The sequence below is a fragment of the Haliotis rubra genome, unplaced genomic scaffold, assembly GCF_003918875.1.
Source record: "Haliotis rubra isolate DU_JTF1 unplaced genomic scaffold, ASM391887v1 Scf26, whole genome shotgun sequence".
Lineage (NCBI taxonomy): Eukaryota > Metazoa > Mollusca > Gastropoda > Lepetellida > Haliotidae > Haliotis > Haliotis rubra.
In genome coordinates this window covers 634,206-660,811 of record NW_025766669.1, presented here as the reverse complement: position 1 = coordinate 660,811, position 26,606 = coordinate 634,206, and the positions used below count along the sequence as shown (strand labels likewise).

Sequence of the window (26,606 nt, the reverse complement as noted above, 5' to 3'; positions counted from 1 at the left end):
TATTGCTAAAAGCGGCGTAAAACTACACACACTCACTCACTCACTTGAATCTGGTAATACCAAAAGAAAAATATACCTGCCTCTGTTGTACTTCAGTCAGATTCATGTGATTTCTGCATTGCATACTTATGGTCGTCCACCTTAAGTATCTGAATGTTGTACCTTACATGAAGGACAGTTTGGTCTGTTTGTTTGTTTAATGAAGCCCTCAGCAATATTCCTGCTATCTGGCAACAGGCTGTAAATAACAAACAAGTTTGGACCAGACAATCCAGTGATCAACAATACGAGCGTCGACAATCCAGTCCCGTTAGTCGCCTCTTACGACATGTAAGGACAGTAAATGACAATACTCAATGTGATGAATGAAATTGCTCCACAAAATGGATGTGAAAGGTGAGGTTTTCAGAATACCAGCTAAGTTTCCGCAACAAATCAGCTAGGGAAATCAAGTTCTGTTGTATTAGTCCATACCGATGTGCCTGTATAACAATAATCTGTCTCACAGCCCCTGAACCACATTATATTCCCTACTGCCTAGCCCTCCCTGCGTGTGAGTACGTGAGTGTGGTTTTACGCCGCTTTTAGCAATATTCCAGCATCATCATAGCAGGGGACACCAGAAATGGACTTCACACATTGTGCCCATGTGGGGAGAAGCATGTCCTTCATGTCCTGAATTTCCCATCTGGCTGAGGCTCCTTTTCAATTTAAATGGGTTTATTTGTCACTATCAAAATTATATATATTCTGACACTAAGCGTTAGTCTAGTATCAAGGCTCCAGATAAGATTTAGCTCATGTGGGTACTGTACCCACTGTAATTTTTTGGAGTGGGTATTATGAATGTTGAGTTGGTATTTCATTTTCCGTTACCCACTGCTTTCAAATATGTGCGTATTTCAGTCATTTTATTCACCTAAGTATTATGTCATTGAGTAAGTTTACTAAGCAGGTATGTTCTGCCTTATGTCATACCTAATCAAAACCAACTTAAATATAATGGAAATGATTTCATAAAAAATCACTCATCCTATACTGACAGTACAACACTTGTCCTATACTAACAGTACAACTTGATAGCAATCGATGTCTTTTTCATTACGCAAGCAAAATCGATTTTTATAAATATATTCCGTACGCATTTGTTTTAAACTTTTTGCGTATCTAACATTTTAAATGCATAATTGGTACGCAACAATTATTTTTCAATGCGTAATTGGAAATTTTCTATGCATATTTTACCCGGACATGCAGCTTATCTGGGCCTCTGTAGTATGACAACTAGTCACAGCCCCAGAGGAGCTGTCCACACTCTAGATCCCTGTAAACAGAACCATCACATGCCTATAGTTGTGATCCTACTTTCCCAGCAAGCACATGGTTCTGGAGAAAGGCAGTCATTAAACTTCCCATCCAGACTCATAATGTCACCACATGTTGATTTTTTAAATAATACCCACCAGCCATTGTAACTGCCTCTCGGTGTGGTCCATCTCATTCGTATTTACCCTGGTGCTCCAGATTATTTATATACAGTCAAACACTCATTCACTGTGCTGGTGTGATAACAGTCACGCAGTTTTCTCCGAAATCACCAACATAACATCAACAGTGTTCAGATAACTCCATGAGCCAAATTCTACATGGTACGGATCAAATCAAACCTGCTTGATTGTGAACCACAAAATATGTCAAGTTCCTAATCATTCAAATGAACCGCAGGTAAAAATCTCCCTGAAATTAAAAATGACGAGCAACTAAAGTTTGCTTTTAAGACACAATGTTGCAGTTATTTGTGTACTTTTAATGTCTTTAGGTTCGACACAGCTGGGGATGAAACCTCCAATCTTCCTCTCTCCGGGGAGATACAGGATTTAAATTCTTTTATAAATCCAATGAAATTACTTTTGAATTTTGGCAAATTTTGTGACTGAATTACTGGGACTCCAGCTGACTTATATTATGTCACAATAAAATAAAACATGATGATGTTAATCTCTGTACATGAAAATGTCAGATGTAACTGGATATACAACTGAAATTGTAAATCATCGTTTTGTAATCTTTCGTTGCAAAATTCACATCTCATTAATCATGTTTATCATCGCCTGTTTATTCAACAGAGCTTTTGACAGTGCATTATATACACGATTTCTCTTGAAACTTGTACTTGAGTGAGTGAGTGAGTACGTGGTGAAATGGTGAGTGGTGTGAATATGGTTCTACACAGCTTTTAGCCATATTTCAGCAATATTCCAGCAATACCACAATGGGGGACACCAGAAATGAGCTTCACACATTGTAACCATGTGGGGAGTCGAACCCGGGCCTTCGGCGTGACGATCAAACACTTTAACCACTAGACTACCCCACCACCATTCCCCGCAATAATGAGGTGTTGAATGTTATACTCAAACATACAACAAACAGCATTAAGTAATGGAGTCATTTCCTTGTGTTGTTTGAAACAACTTACCAATACACTTTGCACATCAATATGTCTACCGATATTCCGGTCAAGATATTTCACAAACACAGTTCCACCAATGAGGTTATATTGAACAGGAAGACAACATAAGTCCCAGTGTTTCAGCAGAAATGAACTCACACAGCATAACTGACCAACCAGCTCACGATAGCCTCACTGCCTGACGCCCCACAACAAATATCACTCACACACAGGGATAACATAACATCACATGCGAGACCATGTACGTTTTACACTATTAGGGCACATAAAAATAACAATGGAGTTCCGATTACACTCAATTTAAAAATAGGGTAAGTAGGAAGGCATTTATTTAAAAACAACAACAACTGAGTTGTAGAACTACTTGAACATTTAGAAGTGTTCGGTATATATTTTCATCTGTGCTTTTTGTTTTGACAATAACAGTGAGCAAAAAACTTATGGTCTCCATTATAAATTGGGGTCGGTCAGGTTCACAACTGTTTCATTCAGTCTCATGAAAATTCTAATAAAAATAAATTATAATGTACAAAATATCACTGATTAAGTTGGATCGTTTCTGACCTAACCACTGACCATATGCAGCTCTGGTAGGGGTGACTATTGAAGGAGAAACAACTATTGTGATAGCGATAGTCTATTGCAACATACTATTGCGATAGCGACAGTCTATTGCAACCAACAGTATTGCAATAGTTTGTTTCTCCTTGAATTGTCTTTCAAATGAATGTATAGTAAAAACAAGTAGTTTCAGTCTCATTTAATAACTGACAAGAAACTTGAAACCCAGATCAAGTTTGTTTAAGAGGTAGTAGGGGCGGAATACCCTTAATCTAAGTGAACGAATCTGATACTTCCCGTATTTTGTGCTGCACATTTATCAACGGAAGTCAATTACTAAACTATTAATAGTCACACATACTATCGATGCATCAATAGTTTTTCGTTTCTACCATTGATTAATTCCTATTGGAGACTCAACAATTGCAATCCATAGATAGTTGGATGCATCGTTACAACCCTAGGCTCTGGTGTGCTTAAGCTAAAGACTTCTCCTTCTCATCCAGTGAAGAAGTCAATGGTATGCCAATAGCTTTGTAAATATTCACCTCACCATGGCGGAGTTGAGAACAATTGATTCTTCTATATTTTTTACATGAGCCGAAGTTGAAGTTTGTTAAACAAACAAACATATTGGTGGTTTTTACTTTGATTCAAACGAAATATTATTGATATTTATGGTGTTAATTTTTTTTACTTCTTTCCACTTTACATTGAAAATTCTCAATAAAAGATCCAAAGCTGGTCACACGTTATTCAAACAATTATGAAATACCATTTATTAACCATATGGCGAAACATAAACAGTGTCATATACATCACATGTGCACATATCACTTTTGTCTAACAACCATCATTTCTGTATTTCGTCGTCTGTGACGTCATTAAACAATTGAAGAGGGAGGTCACACTTGCTTACCGTGTCTTACTGCACAAATGTACATGACTACAATGGATAATAAAGAAATTATTACACGCGAGCAAGTGTGTCATCTGACTTATAACTGTCGCTCAGGCAATACAAAATTTCACACATGTTTTGTAGAAGTGGCATGACACACTTGCTCATGTAATTATCTCTATATAACTCCAATGTAACAAAATGGAGTAATTGTTTGTTTGTTTGATGGTTCACACAACACCCTGCAATAATCCATCCACAAGACGGCAGACTATAAATATTTGAGTCTGGACCACATGATGGGTGAGGCCCACAGTGGGCCCATTCCAGTGATTGATATTGTCAGCAACTGTCCATGCCATCAGAGGACCAAGTCATCGAGTCTAATCACCAGATCCATTTGGAAACCATTTACAAACTGCATAGATCTGTGGAGGACAATTCTAACCCAGAATTCCCACGGCGAACCAAAGATGACTGAATTAATTTTTTTAGCTCAACTGTGCTCTGATACAGTGGCAAGCAATATCCATTCACTCACTCACCCAATCAACAATGCCCACGACAGCTTGTATAGAGTCACAGGAAGCCGACAGACGTTCCTGCTTTTCAGGAAATTTCAATGCTAAATTTATCACGGCATGTTGATGGTAACCGTTTTATCCCGACCCCAATCGCATGTAACACGGCTGAGGAATGAAGACAGCACTGGCCACAGACTGTGTGTTCATGAATGAAGAAGTGTGTTGGGAAGGAGGACGACCTTCCTGGCATATATCCCTGATAAACAAACAGGGAGGCCTTTGATGAGGAGATGGAGAACCATTACGGTCCTGTACCGAAGATGTAGGTCGGAGGGGATACACGATGGGTGTTGCTCGCGGACATGGTTTCAAAGAGCCGCCGTCAGATGCACACAGGACTTGGAGAGGTGGACTCGGTCTGACTGAAGACAGTGGCACATTCCTGCGATAGGCCCTCAATGGATACATTGTATTGCTGATGCATCGCTGGCCTTGCTGATGAAGAATGTGAGTGTATCTCCAGAAGTGGGTGGGAGGCATGCAAGATATACCATGGAGGGTGTCATCCTTCCTCTCAGTTTACGCTGATCCACCGGAGCTGGTCGTGGTGCACCTCTTCTAAGGAGGAGGAGCATACTGAGAAAATAGGGAACTCACAACAGATAAGGCTGAGTGTTCTCATTAGGAATGTTTACCACCTACAGAACCTGGAATTCCTGAATGATGCAACAACTTATGGTTATTTCCTTGTGAGGGGGCGAGTCTGGTTTTACGTCACTTTTAGCAATATTCCTGCTATATCAAGGTAGGCAATGCCTGAAATGAACTTCAAGTATTGTAATCATTTGGGGAATCAAATTGGCATCTTCTGAATGGCACGTGAACTATTTTGCCAAGATTATTAAATAACCAAAACATCAGAAAATAGATTGTAATCCAAATCCATGTAACAGCGCCTACCAAATTTGGTTCCATGAATCTCCTAATTACCAAATACGACTATGTGACAAATGTGAAATAGGTTCAAAGACAACAAGCATTGTCACTAAGGTGACATAATACCCCGCTGCAAATTATCAAATCAAACTTATAAAGTAATGAAAGTTTAAGTTAAATGTCAACAAAAACATGACCAGTCAACCTCTCTTGATATCTTGCTCTTTAGGTGTTCAAACACACATATATTTTCAAGACTGACTTTGACCTTGACATGAATTTCATAGTGTATGAAATATGCAAAAATAGTACTAAAGAAATTGCTTTTTGAAAAACATGTAAGGGAAAATCCAGTGAACCGTTCTTGAAATATCTTGCTGACAATTCAGGTTAACATGCTGAAATCTTCAAAGTGTCTCTGTGACCTTGAAAATTAAGTGAACGTCACCAAAATCGACTGGGCCCTGGGCCTTCCCTGGATGAAGCTTGGTGTTAAATATGAAGAAACTCCAGTGAATGGTTCTTGAGGTATCTCGCTGACAAGTATAACCTGCAGGTTAATATGCTGAAGTCTTCAAAGTGTCACCATGACCTTGAAAATTACGTGAAGGTCACCAAAATCGACTGGGCCCTGCGCCATCCCCAGATAAAGCCTTGTATTGAATACGAAGAAAATCCAGGGAAACGGTTCTTGAGATAGCTTAACATGCAGGTTTACATGCTGAAATCTTCAAAGTGTCGCCATGACCTTGAAAATTACGTGAAGGTCACCAAAATCGACTGGGGCCCTGCGCCTTCCCTAGATAAAGTTTTGTATTAAATATGAAGAAAATCCAGAGAACTGTTCTTGTGATAGCTTAACATGCAGGTAAAACGTTAGTCCCCTTGTGACCTTGAAATGAAGGTCAAGGTTACCAAACCTGACTTAGACCTTTCTTATACTGTGATGAACCTAGGTACCAAATATGAAAAGAATCTAGTGAACGGTTCTTAAGATATTCCAATACTAATACTATATCCCACGCTTCGCACTAAACGCGCGGCGGGGGATAATAACATGCTCCTCCTGGGACGTCATGACATTAGAAGAGACGGTATAACATGGCAGAGCTAGTGACTTGACCACAGCAACCCTGACTTGTACTGTCCGCCTATCTAGACTTGCCTCTTTGAAGGATAGAATTACTATACATCCATGGGCTCAGCATTTAGTACAGCCTTGGAGCAACCCCTATGACACTGTGTGGTAATATTATCATGGGTCGAATATGTTTATGAAAGTTCAAGGTCACCCAGGAGACCATTTAATCTAAGGGTACAAACCTGAGTGGAGCTACCTCAGATGCACGTCTTGATGATCATAGCAAAAAGTCAGATTCATCTTCATTACACAAAAAAATCCTCCAAAGTATTTACGATTCTTAATTTTTTTTGGTCCAGTACATAAAGTATTCATAACCTATGCTTATCGCAAGAGGCAACTAATGAGATTGGGTGGTCAGGAGCACTGACTTGGTTGACACATGTGAAGATCGATGCTCATGCTGTTGATCATTGGATGTCTGGTCGATTATTTACAGACTGCTGCCATATAGCTGGAATATAGACATATGATATATAAAACCCTGTGCAGCATAAAACTAAAGCTATCAATATAAAACTCACTCACTCACTCATTTGTCCAGTATAAGTGCAATGGGTTAGAGACACTGTAATGATACCACCCTGTGTCCTGCCACATTCACTGCTAAGGGCAGTTACTAATTTAAATTACCAATAATAAAATATGTGTGTGTGCAGCATAAAACTAAACAGAGACCAGCAGAGCAATGGGTGGCAATCTCACCCATGGAAGGCGAGTGGGAGGTTAAGTCTAGTCTATCAATGTGTTGGTATTACCAGGTATTTGTTGCAATCAGCAGCAGCTCAAATTGAAGTCGGGGGGAAAGAGAGACACAGTCGTGAGAGTAATACAACAATCAAGCACTCTGACACTAATCATCGAGATCCTACTGACAATCCTTATTGATGTGTACGTACAAAAGTATGCTGATTATCACCTGGCCATTAGGTGAACGATTCAGACGGGTCAGACACGAGTTGGAACACCTGGCCTACCTCTCAGCCTACTTGTCACAGGTGTGCGGACTTCTACGCACTTATCATCAACAACATTAAACATGCACAGACCTATATACTAGGAAGGTATTCGAACATAAGGCCCTACATTGTTTTTTAGTTGGTTAACAAGATGGACAAAAAAAAAATGAAACATATTTACAATAACAATATACAATAATAAATAAAAAATTAACAATATCTTGTGCTGAGTGTTTTAAAACTAGGTGAAATTTAAAAAAATACCTCCAATTTTATTATTGCTTTTCATAATAAATGGTGAATGGAGCATAAATATATGTATTCAACAACATCAAAGTACAAATCAATTATCTTTCGGTAAAAACATATTTCTATTTTTCCAACCACCTACACTGAACCTTGAGCTAGATATTGTGTAAAATGAATAATAACCAATATAAGGCTTATCTAAAAACTACAACATTTTCAATCAATTAAAGTGGCAGACATATATATAATGGAGTATTTTCATGAAGCAAATAAGTGAGAACTCCATTTTGCATAAAACAATTTTGTAGAAATGTGAACAACGGAAAATGGTGAATCAGATACCCTGACATCAGTGGTATTAATTAATCCAGTTGGTTGTCCAGAGTTGTATGGGCCACAACTTGTTTAGTCAAATTTACAGTTGTAAACCACAATCCCTGTTCTTGTGTAGACACCTATTCTGTTGATCTACCATAGCTGAAATATTCAACACAAAGCTCCAAACCTAAACACCCCTTTACCAATTTCAAAACCAATCTGATCGTAATCTTCATATACAACTATTCTTCTAAGACTGAAAATTGACATGTCAGTCCTTACTTTGTGTGTGAACTACTCAGTTTCTGAAAATATATTGAATTCATTGTGAATGGTTTTAATCAGGCAGCGTTCAAAATAGCTACTGGCCCGCTAGCCAAATGCTAGTTGATTGTGAATCGGGCCAGTAATATATTGTTAAAGCTATGCCGACTGGCTAGCTGAAAATCTCAGATAATGTGTTCTTTATTTAATGCACATGAATATGAAGAAACCAATTATTAAGGTGTTAAAAGTCCGTGCACAAAGGTTTCGTGATATTTATTATCTCTTGTCACACGAAGACTGCTATATCAAAAAATGTAAACAGCGTTGCGCAAAATAAAATAAAACAAAACATCATAACAATTTTGACCGAAGTGCATTTTGATATTAATATTTTGCATGACCAGTGAAGTATGATGTGGGCTAGCAACTAGCCCTCCTGGCCAGTGACTTTTCAAAATCAATTCATACACTGTAAAACAGAACCCCCCAGGATTCCGACATGTGTATTCTATTGGCCTGAACCACCTCAATGTAGCATGGCACCAGTGCCGTTGTGAGATCCTGGCCAGTCTCAAGGTGTGAGCGTGAGTTACCCAACTGTTAAGTATTTGCGCTATGTGATGTGTAGCTGTGTAATCACACATCTGTTCCTCCATATAAAGCATCATCTTGACTGTGGTCCCAATAAACTGAATGCTCTCTCTTTTTTAACACCTATTATCTCTACAGTTTGTAAACATGGCCAGCAGGGGAGGAAATATCTGCAGATTAAATTACCATTTGATTCAATTTCTGGCAGAAAATTGCAACATTCAATCACTTTACCAGGAATCTTTGCCTCCTTAAAGCTGAAGATAGACAGAACAGCAGTTTTTTCACACAAGATACGTTGCTATCCAGTTCACCAAGACAGGAGAATGCATTATGGGGAAGATCACAACCATTTCTGGAGTAAACGACAGTTTGATGAATGCTATTGTTCTTGGGAACCTTTTACTTCCTTATTGCTAAAACTTACACAGCTCATATTGCAACATAATTTCCTTGATGTTTTTACAAGAATGTTTTGTTTGTTTGTAGTCCAATGCCCTTCACACCCGTATTCCACCTGTATGCAAGAGGTCCGAAAATAATTGAATCTGGACCAAACAATCCAGTGATTGATATTGTGACGACAGTTCTCATCATCAGGTTATTATGACTCGCTATCAACTGAGCCTGACCGGCTGATTTATTTGGTGGAGTGAGTGAGTGATTTGGTTTTAAGGCGCTTTTAGCAATATTCCAGCATTATCACTGCAGGGTACACCAGAAATGGGCTTCACACATTGTACCCATGTGAGGAATCGTATCCAGGTCTTTTCCAGGTGTGATGAGAGAACACTTTAACCACTATGCTACCCAAGAACCCCTGCACCATGGAGACACAGGTGAACGTTGCAAAACAGACACTCCAGTACCCAACTCTAACACCTCTAGTCTGTCTCACAGACCCTGAACTACATTATTTTCCCTACTGCCTAGCCCTCTCTGCAGTGCTAAAGCCCTAAATAAAGCAAGTTTAGATTTCCTCAGGTTCTGAATCTCTGGTCTCCCTGGGGCTCCTTTTCAATTTAAATGGGCTTGTTAGTTACTATCAAACTTATATATATTCAGAGACTAAGCGTTAGTCTGTAACACCTCCCAGAGCCCAGACAATGTATTTTTTATGCTAATGCCACATTCGCTATAGCTTTAACTGATGACCTCTGTGTGCGTCTCAGTGTGTCTGAGCCTATTAATTAACTAAAATAAGAATCTGCTTAATTTACACCTGTTCTGGAATTCTTGTGTATAAAAAAATTCACATGCTCATGCACACATTGTAATGAGAAGGAAATCATGTGATTCCCTCACCAAGTAGGATGGCCATAGACCTGACCACAAACCTGACCACAGACCTGACTACAAACCTGACCACAAACCTGACCACAGACCTGACAACTGACCTGACAGAGGGCATGTATCTATGTCAGTTACAACCAAGGCACCTGAGGAAGGTCAGCCTCTGATGACGATAAATGACCATCTGATGTTTGCCCAATAAAAACACACCTGTCATGGCTTATCCCTAAAATGATGATAGATATTTGTAGTTTCCATTATCTGGCAACAATTGTTTGGTCCACATGCCACACAACAGGATGAGTGTCAACATCAGGCATTTGGGAGACCCTTATCGTCTTGTCACACTTACAGCCAGAAGTGTCGCCATCAGTCACCCTTATAGCTGGGTCATTCTCAAGCTTGAACATGTGTCGCCATTGGGCACCAAGGACACACCTTGTGGTTTAACTGTGGTAAACCAGAATTTGAGACCAGGAATAAAGTAGGGTCATTCTCAAGTCTGAAACATGAATCGCCATTGGTCACCAAGGACACTGGTTAGGCTGTGGTATACCAGAATTTGAGACCAAGAATAAAGTAGCGTAATTCTCATACTCAAGCCTGAACATGAGTCGCCATTGGTCATCATGGACACCCCTCGCAGTTAGGTTGTGGCACACCAGAATTGGTAACCAGGGATAAAGTTGGGTCATTCTCAAGCCTAAACAAGAATTCGTCTCTAAGGACACCCATTTACTCAAGTCAACACACCTCTTGACTTGTCTCGACATTATTCAACAGAACACTGTTTTTGTAGGGCCATATTCAAGCCTGAACTAGTCTTGTTTTTGTAGGGCCATATTCAAGCCTGAACTAGTCTTGTTTTTGTAGGGCCATATTTAAGCCTGAACTAGTCTTGTTTTTGTAGGGCCATATTCAAGCCTGAACTAGTCTTGTTTTTGTAGGGCCATATTCAAGCCTGAACTAGTCTTGTTTTTGTAGGGCCATATTCAAGCCTGAACTAGTCTTGTTTTTGTAGGGCCATATTCAAGCCTGAACTAGTCTTGTTTTTGTAGGGCCATATTCAAGCCTGAACTAGTCTTGTTTTTGTAGGGCCATATTCAAGCCTGAACTAGTCTTGTTTTTGTAGGGCCATATTCAAGCCTGAACTAGTCTTGTTTTTGTAGGGCCATATTCAAGCCTGAACTAGTCTTGTTTTTGTAGGGCCATATTCAAGCCTGAACTATTCAAGCCTGAACTAGTCTTGTTTTTTGTAGGGCCATATTCAAGCCTGAACTAGTCTTGTTTTTGTAGGGCCATATTCAAGCCTGAACTAGTCTTGTTTTTGGCCATATTCAAGCCTGAACTAGTCTTGTTTTTGTAAGGGCCATATTCAAGCCTGAACTAGTCTTGTTTTTGTAGGGCCATATTCAAGCCTGAACTAGTCTTGTTTTTTGTAGGGCCATATTCAAGCCTGAACTAGTCTTGTTTTGTGTAGGGCCATATTCAAGCCTGAACTAGTCTTGTTTTTGTAGGGCCATATTCAAGCCTGAACTAGTCTCTTGTTTTTTAGGGGTATATTCAAGCCTGCTATATTCAAGCCTGAACTAGTCTTGTTTTTGTAGTTTTTGTAGGGCCATATTCAAGCCTGAACTAGTCTTGTTTTTGTAGGGCCATATTCAAGCCTGAACTAGTCTTGTTTTTGTAGGGCCATATTCAAGCCTGAACTAGTGTTGTTTTTGTAGGGCCATATTCAAGCCTGAACTTGTTTTTTGTAGGGCCATATTCAAGCCTGAACTAGTCTTGTTTTTGTAGGGCCATATTCAAGCCTGAACTAGTCTTGTTTTTAGGGCCATATTAAGCCTGTAGTCTTGTTTTTTGCCATATTCAAGCCTGAACTAGTCTTGTTTTAGTAGGGCCATATTCAAGCCTGAACTAGTCTTTGTTTTGTAAGGCCATATTTAAGCCTGAACGAACATGTTGTTTTGTAGGGCCATATTCAAGCCTGAACTAGTCTTGTTTTTGTAGGGCCTATGAACTAGTCTTGTTTTTGTAGGGCCCATATTCAAGCCTGAACTAGTCTTGTTTTTGTTTTTTTGTAGGGCCATATTCAAGCCTGAACTAGTCTTGTTTTTGTGTAGGGGCCATATTCCATACTTCAAGGGCCATATTCAAGCCTGAACTAGTCTTGTTTTTGTAGGGCCATATTCAAGCCTGAACTAGTCTTGTTTTTGTAGGGCCATATTCAAGCCTGAACTAGTGTTGTTTTTGTAGGGCCATATTCAAGCCTGAACTAGTGTAGGGCCATATTCAAGCCTGAACTAGTTTTGTTTTTGTAAGGCCATATTCAAGCCTGAACTAGTCTTGTTTTTGTAGGGCCATATTCAAGCCTGAACGAGTGTTGTTTTTGTAGGGCCATATTCAAGCCTGAACGAACTAGTGTTGATATTTGTTAACAAGAACACAATTGTAGTAAGGCCACAGTACACAAGTCCTGGTCATCAGGTACACTCTTGTAGCAGGGTCATTCTCAAGCCTTGACTCGTGCCAACATTGGTCACCAAGGAGACTGGTTTCTGTCAAGTCTACCCTTGCTTCCACTGGCTACACGTGTAGCAGCATCATTAAGTTACTTTATACTTGTAATGAACTACACTGTCAGAGTGGTAACAAGGCTTTAACCATAACCATTTCCTGTCTGCTCACTCAGACATGGCAATAAAAGATTACAACAATGCTGTCATACATCCAATATAAGGTCATTTCCCTGTTCATGGTTAACTTTCCCTAGACATTCTGGTGTTTTATGAAAGTGAGGGTAACCAATCAAGGTTTATTATCCAATTTACCAGTTACCAATCAGGAAAGCAGAAAATGACACAAACCAATAAAATGTAGAGATGACACTATCTCCTGTAAAACTAGACGGCTGCTCTCTCCTATAACACTCTGGTGATTCAATGCTTGGTGAGGTTATTACAATAGCATGTAGCCCATGGCATAAAGTTATCTATATGGTGAAATAGCAATAACTTGATAAGGTGAGTGAGTGTGTAAGTTTAGTCTTACGCCACACTCAGCAATATTCCAGCTATATGGTAGCTGTCTGTAAATAATTTAGTCTGCACGAGAAAAGCTAGTGATCAACAGCATCAGCATCGATCTACGCAATTGGGATATGATGACATGTGCCAACCAAGTCAGGGAGCATGACCACCCGATCCCTTACGACAAGCATGGGTTACTGAAGATCAATTCTAACCCAGATCTTCATGGTGAATTATTAAGGAAACTCTTAGCCAGAAGCTGTGAATGGTGTTAGTGTAGACTGCTAGAGTTCAGAAGGGGATAGGGGATGGAAAGGGGAAAATGCTTTATCAAAAATATACGTTCTGAATTCTGTAGAAGAGACTCTGAGGTAATCAACAGAGTAGAATTCAAATCGAAAGTCCAGTGTCCTGTCACATACACCACAAACTTTCTCTATCACAAGCAAACTTTCCAATATAATTCAAACATGTCCATCAAGACTATTTTTTTGTTTCTCCCAAGTCTTTGTGTTGAGTCACAGCCAGACATGGAGGAAATGAAAGCTCCTCCGGGGGCACAAAGCAGCTGCCTCCTCTTCTCCCAAAGCTTCCATCTATATCTCAAGCGTATTAATCAGCCAAATTAATCAGTCCGATTGTCAGACAAATCACGGCAAGCCAAGTCGCAGAAGCTGCATGAAAGGTGGGGGCTGATTAAGGATGTATCCAAAACTGAGGGGGCTCAGACCGATCTTCAGACTGTCTCTAATGCTGGCTCCGAAACCATACAATGGAGGCAATTAGCCAACTCAAACATAATTATCCCCAAGACAAGGAAATTAATTCATAGATCCAACTGCATCTTCCTATCTCATGACTCAACATGGGGTTGAAGCTAAACTGTCTTGCATTGAAAACAAATGCAAATATTGTAAGGGTCGGGAAGATCAATTAAGGTGATCGGGTCATCAGAAAATATTGTCTGCATACCCATCCTTACCTCAAAAGCTTTTCATTTATGTCCTTCTCTGAATTCATCACAGGGAATTATGCCAATTCATGATTATAAACATTCAACTGATCATGATAAAAATACATTTATTAGGAGACAATGTTTGGATGAGGAATATTGGGATATTGAGAGATAATGACAATGGGCAGACTGTCTGAAAACTGTCTCGTCTGGGTTCTGACATCGGTGATTATCAGGAATCTTGTTTCACAGTAGGGAATGGAAAAAAACGCTTTCAGACACTGAACAGAGAAGTATCAAACCCAGGTTTTCTCAATGAATGTTTAGTGAGTGATTATGGTTTTGCGCCGCTTTTAGCAATATTCCAGCAATATCGCTGTGGGGGACACCGGAAATGGGCTTCACACATTGTACCCATGTGGGGAATCGAACCTTGGGTCTTCGCCGTGACGAGCAAACGCTCTAACCACTAGGCTACCCCACCGCCCCAATGAATGTTTGAAAACATCTAAAAGTAACACAATCTTACATATTTTTGTACTTTTGGTGCAGTTCACCATTCCAGCTATTTAGCTGCAGCTCATAAATAGTCATGCCTGGGTATGGCAAGCCACATAAAAAATGAGCAACAGATCATGTCATCCAGGTACGATGACATACATTTAGCCACATCACAGAGTCGGACCACCTGTCACTTCATACCAGCAATATCGTACATGGAACCAATTCTAACATCCTTCACAGCCTAGGGGGTGTTTTACTGCCTTGTTTAATTACTCTATCACGCGGGGGTAGCCTAATGGTTAAAGCATCCACTTGTCACACTGAAGACCAGGGTTCCATTCCCCACATGGGTACAATGTGTGAAACCCATTTCTTGTGTCCCCCACTGTGATATTGCTGGAATAGTGCTACAAGCCATGTAAAACCAAATTCACCCTCCTTCACAGCCTATATTCACATCTCTGCTGTGGTTGATATGTAATAGGTCTATATCTATTCATGTCATCTTCCCATGGATGTAAGGGGCAGCGAGGTAGCCAAGTGGATGAAGCACTCTTCATCACGCCGAAGACCCGAGTTTGGTTCCCCTCATGGGCACAATGTGCAACACCCATTTCTGGTGTTCAAGACTGCTATTCCTCTAATATTGCTAAAAGCAGTATTAAACCATACTGACTGGCTCGTGGACATATAGAAGTAATATGTCCTTGACATAATAACATAACAGCAACCATTACCTTTGTTGTAAGTTCCTTAAAAGAAACCATCTTGGAACAGGAGTGAGTGAGTGAGTGAGTGAGTGAGTGAGTGAGTGAGTGAGTGAGTGAGTGAGTGAGTGAGTGAGTGAGTGAGTGAGTGAGTGAGTGAGTGAGTGAGTGAGTGAGTGGTCAACAGCATGAGCATCGATCTGCGCAATTGGGAACCGATGACATGTGTCAACCAAGTCAGCGAGCCTGACCACCCGATCCCGTTAGTCGCCTCTTATGACAAGCATGGGTTACTGAAGATTAATATTCTAACCCAGACCTTCACGGGTTGGAACAGAAGGAAAGAATTTAAATAATGAGTAACTTTAACAAGAAGACAAAGTCATCAATATCCGCCGCAATGGTAAAATACTCTTCATGAATATGTCAACTTGTTGGTTCTTGAATACCCACAAAGTGGAAGGAGAGTATTGAAAGGGTTTTAAGTTATGCTCCAGAAAGGAGCACTACCACCAATTTCAGTCTAAGTCAAACTTGTTGCCATGGAAATGCAAAACACTATGTGTCAAGTTTGGTGAAGAAATATTGAACAGTTTTTATGTTCAATAAAAGATGAATTTGATCCATTTTAATACTCCAAGCAAAACACGTTGTCGGGGAAAAAAATCTTTTGAAACAACTCATATCCTTAGTGAATAAAATTTTGCTCAAGTACAAGTGTTTTTGTTACAATGGGAGTGTTTGGGTATGTGTGATATTTTCCACTTCCCTGACCAATATAACTACACAAAACTAATCTTTTATAATACCAATGAACTTCCTTCTCTGAGACCAAAGTGGGCGCTACAGAAACAATACAGAAACCATTCCAATATTTAGGCGCCACTTTAACGCACAACTAAGTGACAAACTTGAAATATTGGGGGGGAAAAGCCCAGTCGACATATAAATCATAATTGAAACAAATCACGTAATCATTCCTTGTAAAGGTTAGGCTTTATGGAAGCATGGAGGGCCTTTGTATCACCGTGACAACACATCAACATGCTGGGCACATGCAGAAGCTGAGGTGAAACCAGCAAGGGTAAATTGGTACTTGCTGTTGACCTAACTTTTCTCTGAACTATATTGGAAAAATGACATTTTATTACATTTGTAAGCCTGAGGTAAGTGCATATGAATTTCAGTTGCTGTATCGTCATGGGACAAAGGTGACTGTGTCACTGAAGTGGAGTTGAAGACGCTATCAACTACAACTAATGTCAAAGTGATGATGGGAAATTTGAAAAAGATGGGCATTTTAGACAAATTGTGACAAATTGTGACAGAATAAAAGAAGTTGTATATCCATAAAAATTGTCATCATACTTCAAAGAAACAGTTGTGTCACTCTTTTATATGAGTGAGCATTGGTTTGACACCACTTTTAGCAATATTCCAGCAATATCATGCAGAGGTATTTAACCTGGTCGTTGGCATGACAAGCAGATGCTTTAACCATTAGACTACCCCACCACCCCTCTCTCTTAAATGACACTCACAGGAAGAAGATCTCCATGAAACACTATCAGGAATTGTTGAAGAGGTTACAGCTCTTCCAATGGAAACAAAGAAGAAGATCTTCACAAAACACTATCAGGAATTGTTCAAGAGGTTACAGCTCTTCCAATGGAAACAAAGAAGATCTTCACAAAACACTATCAGGAATTGTTCAAGAGGCTACAGCTCTTCCAATGGAAACAAAGAAGAAGATCTTCACAAAACACTATCAGGAATTGTTCAAGAGGCTACAGCTCTTCCAATGGAAACAAAGAAGAAATGATCCAATGATTGTGAGCAACTATCCACAACATTGGGATATGACCACACATCATCGACCACGTCACCTAGCCTGACTCCCAGTCCGTTGGTTGCCTCATACGACCAGCCCAGGCTGCTGTGGACAGATCTAACTCATAATACCTGCAGGGGAGGTAGGTGGCTCGTTGTAGAGGGTTATCTACGGTGTCCGAATGACGCAACAACTCACCTTGTTACTGACATCGGCCCTCGCATTGATGGCCCCAAAATAGGCAGCTAGTTGTAGGGGGTTGTCGAAGGTGTTAGAGAGAAGGGGCTTCGGCTTTTGGGACGTCTTCCAGTCTATCACACACAGTGAGTCCCTGTAAATGTGAAACAAAAATCAAGGTCATACTCAGGTTCTGAAAATGAAATATTGTCAGCAGTGACATGAAACAAATAAAACGCGATTTTGTCTGCTGTCATATGACTGGAGAGTGGCTTTAAACAACAAACATCATCACACTATCAGCTAAGCAACACATTTTAACATTCCCGGTTTCATTAGTAAGCCTTTACGACATACACTGAATGAGTGGGCACAGATACCTAGGAGCTGTCACTCTTACAAGTGGCACTTTATACAGCATCTACAATCCACTTTCACAATCCACTGGGGAATCGAACCCAAGCGGACACGAAGCCACAAGACTACCCTACCACCCCATCGCATCACAGAAGTAAACAATACACTGCAATCAGTTGGACGGTCATGATTGCGATGTTTATACTTTTGCAAAGATAGTACTGGTCAAAACAAGTTTACAAAAACTGACTAAAGGTCTTTATTTTCATGGTGTCCACAGGCAACTGAAGCTGATGTTTCTATTTGTCAAGCCATCTCACATGATCTGGGTAAGTATGACTTTCCATGAGGTGCTTACACTGCTCAACATTTTAGAGAAGCATTTACTTTTCATGATCTCCTTTTTGATCATATCCTACAAACATGCCCATAAACAGCCATTATCAACATTCAGTGTGACATAATCAGATAAAACGAGCAATCTTGTCAAATTTAGACCAGTGAACTGGAAGCACTCCTTGGTGAGGAAACCTCAGCTGGTGGTTTATCATGGCAATCTACCTTATCAGAGCACTAAGGTGAACCATACATGTCTTCCAGGGCTCTACCTCATGCAATGACAAATGTTAATGAAAATGGTGCTTGACATCTGTTCGGAGATAGTGTTGTGCAATGTGAAATCAGCACAGCTGTCTTCTTGGGAAAGTACACCTGAGATTCTGTGAGTGGGTCACTCAGTCAGAGCCTAACAATCCAGTGATAGATATCATGAGTGAGTGGGTGAGTAGATGAATCAGGGAGGGAGTCATTTATCAATAAAATACACCACAAATTGTTTTCATGCCTGTCCCTACAAATGATTAACTCTTCTTGATATAAAAGAAATGTTTAGCCAATTAGCCACTTTTTATATTCCAGCTTGTAAATAACTGAGTCTAAGCCAGATAATCCAGTGATTGATATCATGAGCGATGGTCCATCCTTTTGGGGTATGTTGACACAACATCAATCAAGTCTATGAGTGAGTGAGTGAGTTTAGTTTTACGCCACTTTTAGCAATATTCCAGCAATATCACGGCAGGAGACACCAGAAATGGGCTTCACACATTTTGCCCATGTGGGGAATCGAACCCGGGTTCTCAGCGTGACGAGCCCTATCAAGTCTATGAACCTGACCACATAATCAACAGGGACCAGATCCAACCCAGAATCCCAACAGGGACCAGATCCAACCCAAAATCCCAACAGGGACCAGATCCAACCCAGAATCCCAACAGGGACCAGATCCAACCCAGAATCCCAACAGGGACCAGATCCAACCCAGAATCCCAACAGGGACCAGATCCAACCCAGAATCCCAACAGGGACCAGATCCAACCCAGAATCCCAACAGGGACCAGATCCAACCAGAATCCCAACAGGGACCAGATCCAACCCAGAATCCCAACAGGGACCATTGATGATAACATTCATCATCTTCATACAATATCATTTTTACACTGAACACAGACATTGTAAAATACATGGTAAATTTCATTTCATGAACGATGGTTACATTTGGGAGCCCTCATGTTAAGAGATCACCAGTACCTCACCTCCAGATTTGTTTTGAGGGTACACATATTGATGGACAAAAGTCTTCAATACAAGCAGCTTTAAATTGTACATTTTTGACTTGTTCATTGTGATGGAAAAAAACTGTCATGGTGTATTGTACTTGAGATAAAACTGAGAAACATAATTCTGAATTCTTCAGGTGTAAAATTAAGTTTGTTCTTAATGTGGGTACTTTAAAAAGCAGGTGGGTTAAGAGTTTGTCAGTGAGAACACTAGTGTGTCTCACAGTCCCTGAACCACATTACTTTCCCTACATCCCAGCCTTCTCTGCAGTGCTAAAGCTCTACATGAAGCAAGTCTAGATTTCTCCAGGTTCTGAATCTCTGGTCTCCCCGGGGCTCCTATTCAATTTAAATGCGTTGATTTGTTAAAATAAAAATTATATATATTCAGAGATTTAAAATCGTTCTGTACAAAATAAAAGATATTCAGTTGTCAGAAACACTGACTAAAAATGGATGCCTTAAGATCAGCTAGGGACGGAAGCTAAAAATTCTTTCTTCTGAACTTCAACGTGACAAATTAACCTCCTTTTTCCTCACATTCCTTCACTTGCAAAACTGAGTTTCAAGGGTGCTTACAGGTGAAATTACCCAAGTTCAATTAGGAACAAGACCACTGTCACCAATAATTTGTAGTGCTCTCAAACTGACAACAGTATTTACACTAGACATATTAGGCCACAGATAAGTCTTATCAGTTACCATTGTCAATATGATCAAAATACAATTCCCATTCATTGAGGTGCAAGGAGGGTGACCTGTTTGAGCGAGAGGCATCCTGCAGCCCTGACAAGTAGGTAACAGTGCGGAACTCTTTGATGAGGGAGGTGGGGAGAGGTGACATGATGATACAACACGCGTTGAGGGGGATGTCGGGACGGTGTAAAGTGTTTGGGGGATGACTGCCACCCCAATCAGCCAAACTCCCTGGTTAAAGGCCTGTCAATGGGGCACCTCCTTCACATTTCTCACAAATCTGAGCACATTTTTAATCTAAGTTATTGAGAGCCAGCAGGAAGTGTTCAGCTGGACCACCTGGTTTGAGGAGGGAGAGGTGTGGTGATCTGGAAATTAGTCTGACCCCGACATGGCAGGGTGAAAAAGAGTATTCAAATGGGATGAGGTGAGGTGAAACAGGCTAAGGTAAAAGAGTGAGTGAGTTAAGTTTTACACCGCACTCAGCAATATTCCAGCTATATGGCAGTGGTCTATAAGTAAATAGTCTGGACCAGACAATCCAGTGATCAACAGCATAAGCATCGATCTACACAACTGGAAACCGATGACATGTGCCAACCAAGTCAGCGAGCCTGACCACTTGATCCCGTTAGTCTCCTCTTACGACAAGCAAAGGTTACTGAAGGTCAATTCTAACCCGGATCTTCACAGGTTTTAAGGTAAAAGAGGTGAGGTGAGGTAAAATGATGTGATGTGATGTGAGGAGAAAGCTGGTAAGGTGAAGTGAAATAAGGTGAGGTGAAGTGAGGTGAGGTGAGGTGAAATGGGGTTTAAGACTGTGTTCAAGATTAGTGCACTGGTACAGTCACTCCATGCATGTTTATCCACGTATATATGTAGCTGCTTGAAGCAGACTGGACTATTACTGTTTTTATACTGCCAGCTCACTAAGATACCATGTCACAGTTTAACATGGACAAGCCACACAGCCTCAGGAAACTATTCCTTGGTTAATGTTGACTGGGAACACCAATAAGGGCTTCACACATTGTTGGAGAATCGAACCTGGATCTTCTCATGACAAGTAAACACTTCAACCACTAGGCTACCCTACCACCCCTTGAACGAAAAACAAACAAACAGATCAGAGATCTAGAAAAGAAATAACATGACCTTTGACTGGACCAGTTTGAGTGAATATTACCGGGCACAGAAACATTTGCTGAAAGTCCTTGACTGGGTCTTGAACCTTGAATATCAGCTAGAAGTCAATAGCATGTCTTGATTCAGCCAAGTACCACAGCATGTCCTTGAGACTAGTAGAGAGCCTTGTTTCAAGGCCGAAACACAGGCTGTAGGACCCTCCTACACCCACTCGACTAATCTAAACATGGCACTAGAGATATTTGAAGTTAACAGCCCATCTGTTAGACATGGATAGTGCACACGGTTCTGTTTGACAGCCGTGGCCACACCCTCAATGAACTATTGGCATGTGGATGGTGGCCATTTTGTCAAGAGCTACAAATAGTGCTGTGCAGGGTTTGGTGCTTTAGGCTGACTGACTGACTGAGTTTGGTTTTACGCCATTTTTAGCAATATTCCAGCAATATCACGGCTGGGGACACCAGAAATGGGCTTCACAAGTTGTACCCATGAGGGAATCAAACCCAGGCCTTCGGCCTGATGAGCGAACGCTTTTAAACCAGTAGGCTACCCCACCGCCCCTGGTGCTTTAGGAATCCTGTTGCGGTCATGATGGATCTGGTATTGTCTGAGTTGGGATGATACATAGTAACGATATGTTATTATCACTGCACTGAAACACTATAACAATATTTGGCATATCACCCTAGTCAGGCCTCGTCACAAAATGACATGTATTGCAATACTGAGGTAATTTCACAATACACAGGTCACGATATTATATCAACAAAACTTAAAACTTCATCACAAGTAAGGTCTCCTCATAATACATTTTTTGGTCATACTTATGTCGTGTCCCAATACAATATTACCCCTATACTTAGGACAGTCCCAATATAATATAATCTCTATACTTAGGACAGTCCCAATACAATATTATCCCTATACTTAGGACAGTCCCAATACAATATAATCCTTATACTTAGGACAGTCCCAATACAATATAATCCTTATACTTAGGACAGTCCCAATACAATATAATCCTTATACTTAGGACAGTCCCAATACAATATAATCCCTATACTTAGGTCATGTCCCAATACAATATAATCCTTATACTTAGGACACTCCAAATACAATATTATCCCTATACTTACGACAGTCCCAATACAATATAATCCTTATACTTAGGACAGTCCCAATACAATATAATCCTTATACTTAGGACAGTCCCAATACAATATTATCCCTATACTTAGGACAGTCCCAATACAATATAATCCCTATACTTAGGACAGTCCCAATACAATATAATCCTTATACTTAGGACAGTCCCAATACAATATAATCCCTATACTTAGGACAGTCCCAATACAATATTATCCCTATACTTAGGAAAGTCCCAATACAATATAATCCCTATACTTAGGACAGTCCCAATATAATATTACCCCTATACTTAGGACAGTCCCAATACAATATTATCCCTATACTTAGGACAGTCCCAATACAATATTATCCCTATACTTAGGACAGTCCCAATACAATATTATCCCTATACTTAGGTCAGTCCCAATACAATATAATCCCTATACTAAGGACAGTCCCAATACAATATAATCCCTATACTTAGGACAGTCCCAATACAATATTATCCCTATACTTAGGACAGTCCCAATATAATATAATCCTATACTTTAGGACAGTCCCAATACAATATTATCCCTATACTTAGGACAGTCCCAATACAATATAATCCCTATACTTAGGACAGTCCCAATACAATATTATCCCTATACTTAGGACAGTCCCAATACAATATAATCCCTATACTTAGGACAGTCCCAATACAATATAATCCCTATACTTAGGTCATGTCCCAATACAATATAATCCTTATACTTAGGACAGTCCCAATACAATATTATCCCTATACTTAGGACAGTCCCAATACAATATAATCCTTATACTTAGGACAGTCCCAATACAATATAATCCTTATACTTAGGACAGTCCCAATACAATATTATCCCTATACTTAGGACAGTCCCAATACAATATAATCCTTATACTTAGGACAGTCCCAATACAATATTATCCTTATACTTAGGACAGTCCCAATACAATATTATCCTATACTTAGGACAGTCCCAATACAATATAATCCTATACTTAGGACAGTCCCAATACAATATTATCCCTATACTTAGGAAAGTCCCAATACAATATAATCCCTATACTTAGGACAGTCCCAATATAATATTACCCCTATACTTAGGACAGTCCCAATACAAATTATCCCTATACTTAGGACAGTCCCAATACAATATTATCCCTATACTTAGGACATTCCCAATATAATATTATCCCTATACTTAGGTCATGTCCCAATACAATATTATCCCTATACTTAGGACAGTCCCAATACAATATAATCCTTATACTTAGGACAGTCCCAATACAATATTATCCCTATACTTAGGACAGTCCCAATACAATATAATCCCTATACTAAGGACAGTCCCAATATAATATTTCCCTATACTTAGGACAGTCCCAATACAATATTATCCCTATACTTAGGACAGTCCCAATACAATATTATCCCTATACTTACGACAGTCCCAATACAATATTATCCCTATACTTACGGGACAGTCCCAATACAATATAATCCCTATACTTAGGACAGTCCCAATACAATATTATCCTTATACTTAGGACAGTCCCAATACAATATTATCCCTATACTTAGGACAGTCCCAATACAATATAATCCCTATACTTAGGACAGTCCCAATACAATATTATCCCTATACTTAGGACAGTCCCAATACAATATTATCCCTATACTTAGGACAGTCCCAATACAATATAATCCTTATACTTAGGACAGTCCCAATACAATAATATCCCTATACTTAGGACAGTCCCAATACAATATTATCCCTATACTTAGGACAGTCCCAATACAATATAATCCTTATACTTAGGACAGTCCCAATACAATATTATCCCTATACTTAAGACAGTCCCAATACAATATTATCCCTATACTTAGGTCATGTCCCAATACAATATTATCCCTATACTTAGGTCATGTCCCAATACAATATTATCCCTATACTTAGGTCATGTCCCAATACAATATTATCCCTATACTTAGGTCATGTCCCAATACAATATTATCCCTATACTTAGGTCATGTCCCAATACAATATTATCCCTATACTTAGGTCATGTCCCAATACAATATTATCCCTATACTTAGGTCATGTCCCAATACAATATTATCCCTATACTTAGGTCATGTCCCAATACAATATTATCCCTATACTTAGGTCATGTCCCAATACAATATTATCCCTATACTTAGGTCATGTCCAAATACAATATTATCACCACACTTGCGGCAATTCACAATACAATATTCACACTATACTTAGGTCAAAATACAATATTAACACTATACTAAGCTCAAGTCGAAGTGCAATATTATCAACATAGTAAGGTCATGTCACAATTTGAAATTAATGCCATACTTGGGTCAACTATGTCAACAAACATGAACAGATGGTCAGACCCCCTTGCATAGACAGGATGCTCATGACATCAATCACTATAACTCAGCTGTTTCTCAACTGATGTTACATAGTTGGAACAATGCTGATTGCAACATTTAGCAAACAAATTAACTTACAGGGCCTAGATTTACAAAGCTCTCTTAGCGCTAAGATAGTGGTAAGTTAATGTTAATGTATGGCACTTACGACTATCTTAGCGCTAAGAGAGCTTCGAAAATCTAGGCCCAGGATACTAAGATCTCATGAAGATAGTTATTTCTATCTATCCACTCGTTCCCAAGCCGGTCACCTTATTTTACATTTCGGAATAACAATCTTGACCAATTTTAAATATACACAATACCACTACTGATGATACATAATACATTAACTCACTCACTCCACCAAATATTCAAGGCCATCTTTCTAGTCATGTGTTGTTTTGTATTCCCTATCTAGGATTACAAATGATTTGGAAACATCATAACATGGCTTGTTTGTCCCATTCCAACAACACCTGTTGAAGCCACAATGATGTCTTTGTGTGGGGCCTGGAGTGGACGTCTGGCTACCTGTTCGTCTGATAATACCATCATGCTTAATCGTACACTGATAAACCCTTACAGGACACGAGGCTGTTCACATTAGTTGACACACTTTTTGCCAACACTGCCATCTGCAGATATTCCAACAACAACGTATTGTTCAGATTACAGGCTAAATGACAATAACTACACACTGTTAAGTTATAAGTCAGCGCAAGCGCTAGGTATGGAAGGAATCTCAAGCCACACACAATGGCTGCCAAGAAGCAATAAATACCCTCCTCAATACACAAGTATCTCATTTGACAACGTATACAGTATGTAAACAGGCGCGTAATGATGAATGAGCCCTGGTTTACAAAAACTTTATGCGTTGTGTATGTGTGTATAGGTTTTTCTGACCGATATTGCATTGAAACTTCTTACAACTATAATGTCACATTCAATGCCGTCCGGTAATTCCTCGCACCTAAGCACGTCAATCGCAACATGGCAACTAACGTCTCTTATTTTTTGTGGTTTATGTGACTAAACATGCTGGTATGCATCATATTTACCTAGAAATATAAGTTTTTTTGACGACTATAAGCTTCTAACGTTGCATTAAGCCATACGGTTGACCTTACTGGCGTTCTGACGACATCGCTTGCTGTCCGGTAATTCTGCGCAGCAACTGATGCGCATAACATCCAGCTGGAGATCCGAAGTATGGAAGCGTATTAGGGCCAGATTATTTTCTAAAAATCACTTCATCAAGGTAAGGAAGAGTGTTTCATATTAAATCCAACTATAAACAATGAAGAAAAAGGTTTAAAGTCTGAAGAAAACGAATTTTTCATGAAACTGTCAATTTATCTGTCAATTACTGTTATTTACTTACCTGTAGTGATTAAAAGCCAGTCCCTTGTAGAAATGTCCCGATTTCAAGGGTAAATGTGGTAGCAGACAATTTACCTTCGATACGGAATAACGCTAGTGCAGCTGTGCAGAATTACTGGACGTGCGGATTACCGGACTCGCTTGTAAGTGAGTAAAGTTTTATGCCGCTTTTAGCAATTATGGCAATATTCTGGCAGGGGAAACCACAAACTGTGGTGGATTGCAACTTTATACAAGGAGCTGCAGCAGATGATTGGCCAAGTGGTTATTGGTCATTGTTGCTATATCTCACATGATACAACACATGGAACTTATTCAGTGATGTGGCTGACATATTGCTACAAGCAACATAAAATCTTCAACAGGCTCAGAAACAAAAATTCATCATCACCACAATCTTGTC

The 26,606-nt window shown here is 39.7% G+C and overlaps 1 protein-coding gene across 1 annotated transcript in view; it reads right to left on the bottom strand.

Moving 5' to 3' along the window:
- The window catches only part of LOC124280032 (mitochondrial genome maintenance exonuclease 1-like), a 72,723-nt gene that overhangs the window by 30,748 nt on the left and 15,369 nt on the right, over window positions 1-26,606 (bottom strand). The window contains exon 4 of the mRNA XM_046715911.1: window positions 17,438-17,570. Within this exon, the coding sequence (XP_046571867.1) occupies window positions 17,438-17,570 (133 nt within the window). The remainder of the gene's footprint in view (window positions 1-17,437; window positions 17,571-26,606) is intronic.